The following is a 5,134-nucleotide window of genomic DNA, read 5'->3' as shown; positions in this document are numbered from 1 at the left end:
AAACTGTATGTACAATGTAAAATATATTAAATTGGCCTACACCACTGTATTTTAATGCTGGTCATGGTGGTACTTTGAGAGTCAGTTATTCTCTAAGGTGGTACTCACAGTGAAAAGTTTGAGAACCACTGGTTCAAGGCAAACCTCTTAACCAGTACGACTATTTCTTTTGACAGGTCAGGGCATGGTGTTGTGGTTAGACTGGATACGTCAGAAGATGAAATAGCCAACTAGGAAAATTAGTAATTAAAGAACATGGTTCAGAAATCATGTAAAGGGCCCATCAACAGATGACATCGACAGACTTTGGGAATCGTTAGAAAATAGTAAAATAATTCAGAATCAAATGACATCCTTTTATAGACGAAATTCCATTCATGAACTCATCTGCCGAGTATATATAACAAAAATATACTATCCAGTGTGCTGTTCATACAAAGACTGGCTGTTGTATCATATAAGACAAAATCGCATGATAGAGAAGAGTGAAAACATGCCCGAGTGTAACCTAGCTAAAATATGAAAATCAATAAATTAATGTTTTTTTTATTATTCTTTTGAACATTGAGGTTGTAATTTTCGTGCCTCTCTTGACCTGACAGAGGCGAACGCTCCAATTTTCAAAAAAAAAAAAAAAGTGCAGCAGTTGTGGACTCTTCCAACAATGTTTGCCTCGTTCCGGGGGGTGGGTACGTAGTCGAGCAGTGTTGGAAGGGCCGTTTGCATGTAAACAAAGCAGACTACTGGAGTGGATTAAGTTTTTGCAATCGCCATATTTTATACTTTTTATTCTGTCCTGGAGACTCTCTTTCCATAATCAACCTCATCTACATCTCGGAGGAAAATACTTTGCTGTCTGGCCTGTGGCGTGCTGAAAGTGTCGAATTATGCACTCGGGCCTTGGACTAGAGTAAAGTTCTAAGCGGACTCTTCAACTTCTGCATCCTCGCTGACGGCGCCTGTCACACGGCACTGGGCCCTCGCGGCCTTGCCTTGTGAATGAGGAAGTAAAGTGATTCAACCCACCCAGGTGACACAATTTCACTACTCTAACTTTTCACAGTTTGTTTCTTTAGTGGAGAGATGCAATTATGTATTTCAGTGCGGGAATGTGTGTTTTATAGTCACTTTGTTAGCCACGCATTTAGTCATCTATGCTAACGTTAGCTAGCAAAATAAGCTCGAAGCCTGGATTCTTCCGTCATGATAACTTGCTAGCTAGCTAAGTTAGCCATTCGTGTTTAGCCAAATGTCAACTTAATTAGGCTAATGGTAACTATATTGATAGCTACGTGAATAGTTACCTGGTGCCAAAATCAATTCAGGAAACGTAAGATTCTGTACATATTTACTACCTCGGGAGTCTTTTAGTGTATCTCTACCTACCTATAATCTAGTTGGCACCTTGAATAAAACCGGATGGATGAGTTTTAATTGGGTTTGATAGGATAGCTAGCCGTGTTGCCTAGCCAGCATTGCCTCTGTTATCGCTAGCAAGCTAATATGAGACGGCGGCATAGACATTTGGCAGCCACTGAAAATTAGCTTCGTTGTTTTCGAAATGTGGTATGCTAATTAAACTCCGTTATAAGGAGTATATTAGAACTCTTTTTATTTTTGACGCACCGACTGTTGTTGATTTCTGGCCAATTTATCAATTTAGGCGAGCTAACGGGCATTTTAGCGTTCAATTCAGTTAGCTGGTTGCACAGGTATCGTTATCGTGCTTCTACGTTATGGCTCCGTAGCTTCTCTCGCTTGCTCGCAAACTACTAGATGTTGTGCTTGTGTCCTAATGGTCTGTGTAAACAACTACGTGTTACGACTAAATTGATATGTGAATTGCAATGAAATTGCATGCCATACAGTGATTGTCAAAGCCATTACATTACAACTAGTTTTCCATATGGGCTAAAGTTAACTGCGCTCTTGCGCTGACAGTTAGCTACCTAGCATCTGAACGAACCCGCTAGCATTAACTAGTTAGCTTGCAAGTTGCTGAAGATGGTCACATGAATTATGTGTTTTAATTAATTATTATACATCCATATTTGTTGCCGATTACGATGTTTTCTACATCCTCAAAACAACTTTTACAAGTTGAATTATTACAGTTAACTACATAGTTAACGTGAAATGAGACTGCCGCTTTGAAGAGACAAGTTACAAGAATCGTGTTGTGTTTTGATATCCTTCCGTGGTATTTGTGCGGCCCTCCGATCAATTATAATTATGACATTTCTTATTGCGTGTATAATACCAACCAACTAGTTGTCATTTGCAGATCAATACTGCTTAGTGAAACGATTTTGTGTAACCTGTACTGCGGTCTTTCAAAATACTGTAACTACTAAATGTCAGCTGTCAAGTGTAAGTCTAAATGTCAACAGTTGAGTTTGTGATAGAAGTAATTACGGTAGGAAATCAAACGTTTTCCAGAATGCAGTGCACGAAGTCATGGTCAAAATGTGGCTTGGGGTTGCACACGATTCATGGTAAGGGAAGGCTTCTTTGTGAGGTATCAATCTGTAGGCAAGTCTATTCTAAAGTCACCCCTGACTCCGACAAGGATTTTAATTGAACAAATTGACCGTTCTGATGGCTCACATACCACTACATGAAATGATTTGATTACACATGCATGTGCCGATGACTGCTACAAGTGGAAGGGACATACACGAAGTGGTCAGTCTGTTAAGAAATGTCAAATTAAAGCTACTCTACTTGTTTCTTTTTCTAGGCGAAAGCGCTGTTTGTGGCATACGAAATACTACAAATGAAATAGTTCATTTTTTGACATCTCAGTCTTCCTTTGGTTTGACAGGAGAAAGGAACCCATTTTATGGGCGAATCCTCTTTCCTGGACTCCTGGGTGCAACAAAATATTGATATTATGGGTATGTATACAGCTTTATTTCTGACTATACTGTATAGTTATGTTATGTTATATGAACATCAGCACATTACATTTACACAGTGCTTTATCCAGATAACCCATGCACTTTACAATGAAGGGGGAAACCTCACATCAGCAACCAGCAAAATGTGTAGCAGCACCCATCTGGGTGTGATTGATTTGAAACTGGAAAGGGGCATGGAAGCATGCCTTTATACCAACATGCTGATCACTCAGACCTAGCAAAGGTCTTAAGGGACAAGTGAAGATGATAACATGGCCTCTGCTTGGGCTTCGAGATCTACGGTTCCAGCAACTAGATCAGAGCGAATGTTATGTGACTCAAAAGAGAGCAATGGCGCAATATTTCAGTTTATGCACTCAAGATCTATTCTAGAACTGTGTAGATCTCTTCTAGAACTGTGTAGATCTCTTCTAGAACTGGTAGCCCTTGGTTCTAGAACTCTCTAGAACTGGTAACCCTTGATTCTAGAGCTCTCTACATCTGGTAACACTTGATTCTATGCAAGTACTTATTTCTGCACTGACATGTCCCTGTCACACTGCACCCTGATTGTTCCCTTTTTTTGTTAGTCACTTTTGATAAAAGCGTCTGCTAAATGATTAAATGTGAACGCAAACAAGATATGGCCTAGTGCTTTGGTGTTTTTCCTTTGTGCACTGTTAGCGTCTTGCTTTGCAGTAATTACTGATACTGCTTCAGACCTGCGTGTAAGTCTGCATGTTCTGCAGATGTCAAGCAGTTGGGCTGTATATCAGAACATCATAACTGGCCGTTTGGAACTTCCGAACTTAGCCGGGTCTTACACTATTCCCCTCGTAGTATTTCTGATGGACATTATTGTATGTAAATGAACTTGTGTCTGAACGAAGCAAAGAGCATGCGGAGATTCTGTTCTTGTGCGTTAGTGTCGTTCACACGTATGACCGCATAATGTCGGCACGTCAGCATCATATCTGAATCGCCAAAGGGTCGTACCTCTGTTTGACAAAACTTCGCATATGCTGCCGACTCCGAGGATGTGTCTGAACTCTGAAAGCTGCTTGTTTTGAGGTTGGGAAAGGAATATAATATCCGCAACACTGATAATTGCTCCCGTTTAATGCGAAAAAGCAACGTTTCGACCCTACTGGGTCTTCATCAGGCAAATGGTGAGCACATTCGTTGAAAGGGTCATATATAGGTCTATGATTGAGGTTGGACAGGGTCTTAAAAGTGGCAAGTGCTACGGACGCATTTGTGCTACTGAGTTAGTAGTAGTAGTAGTAGTAGTCCATGTGCTACTAAATACATTTATTAGAAGTATAGAAGTATAGAAGTATACAAGTGCTGAGGTGTTTGTTCAGCTTCACACAATGAAAAAGTTCTGGGCGGGACCGTGCACATGACTTTTGAAATGTAACATTCAAAAGTGAGATTAAGCAAGCTAGCGTTTATTACATTAATTTATTTAAAAAGCAGTAGGAACCCAACCAGGGAGAAGTCTGACTTTACCCATGTGTTTTGTCATTAAATGATGAAGTAGCTCCTTATTGTTTCACTTTAGTTTTTGTCACATAATAGTTTCAGCCCCGGGCTCCCTCCCCTCGTCATCATTAATTGCTTACATGATGAGGGCATTTTGCTTTTCATCCACACATGAAGGATGTTTAATAGACCTAGATGTCAAATAAACCCAATGAGCCAGTCACTCTCATCATAGCCTAATGGCCTCCTCATTAACCTGTGTGTGTGTGTGTGTGTGTGTGTGTGTGTGTGTGTTAGAGAGAGGCTACATAGGGGCACGCAGCTGAAGCGTTTCGTTTACCGAGCGTCTGCTGTAGCAATTAGCTTCCGTTCTAATCGGTGGAACTGGCTACACCAGATGTGATAGTAGTGTGTATATCTGAAGACATTGCCAATGTCATTGGACCAGAGGTGCATTCAAATTTGGCAAACAGTGGCGTGAACGTTCGTGGTGAACATGTTTTCTTTGAACAGTTGAATTTGAATGATTTGGTGCTAACATTCCATTCTAGCGGTAATTGCATGGTTACCTTCCTCAAACTCACGTCCACTGTATGTTAACAGAGAACTACCTCCTCAGACTGTTGTTTGCAATTTTTCGCAAACGTTCACCCACCGAAAACTCAAGGCTAACAGAAAACTGTTTGCAGACGTTCTTAAACGTTCACCTATGTTTGCGAATTCGAATGCACCTCAGTCTTCTAAGAACC

The 5,134-nt window shown here is 40.6% G+C and overlaps 1 protein-coding gene across 2 annotated transcripts in view; it reads left to right on the top strand.

Annotated features, from left to right (window-relative positions):
- The first annotated feature begins 527 nt into the window (after window positions 1–527).
- Window positions 528–5,134, top strand: part of map3k2 (mitogen-activated protein kinase kinase kinase 2) — a 27,863-nt gene continuing 23,256 nt past the window's right edge. Inside the window, exons 1-2 of one of the 2 annotated variants that reach the window (XM_062527632.1) lie at window positions 528–1,030; window positions 2,825–2,897. In XM_062527632.1, the coding sequence (XP_062383616.1) occupies window positions 2,843–2,897 (55 nt within the window). In that variant the 5' untranslated portion in view covers window positions 528–1,030; window positions 2,825–2,842. Of the gene's footprint in view, window positions 1,031–1,678; window positions 2,686–2,824; window positions 2,898–5,134 lie in introns of those variants that run through there. The other variant, XM_062527631.1, reaches the window with a different exon arrangement.

Source organism: Sardina pilchardus, chromosome 23 (genome assembly GCF_963854185.1).
Source record: "Sardina pilchardus chromosome 23, fSarPil1.1, whole genome shotgun sequence".
NCBI lineage: Eukaryota > Metazoa > Chordata > Actinopteri > Clupeiformes > Clupeidae > Sardina > Sardina pilchardus.
Note: the sequence above shows the minus strand (reverse complement) of the source record. Positions and strands in the feature narration are given on the sequence as shown.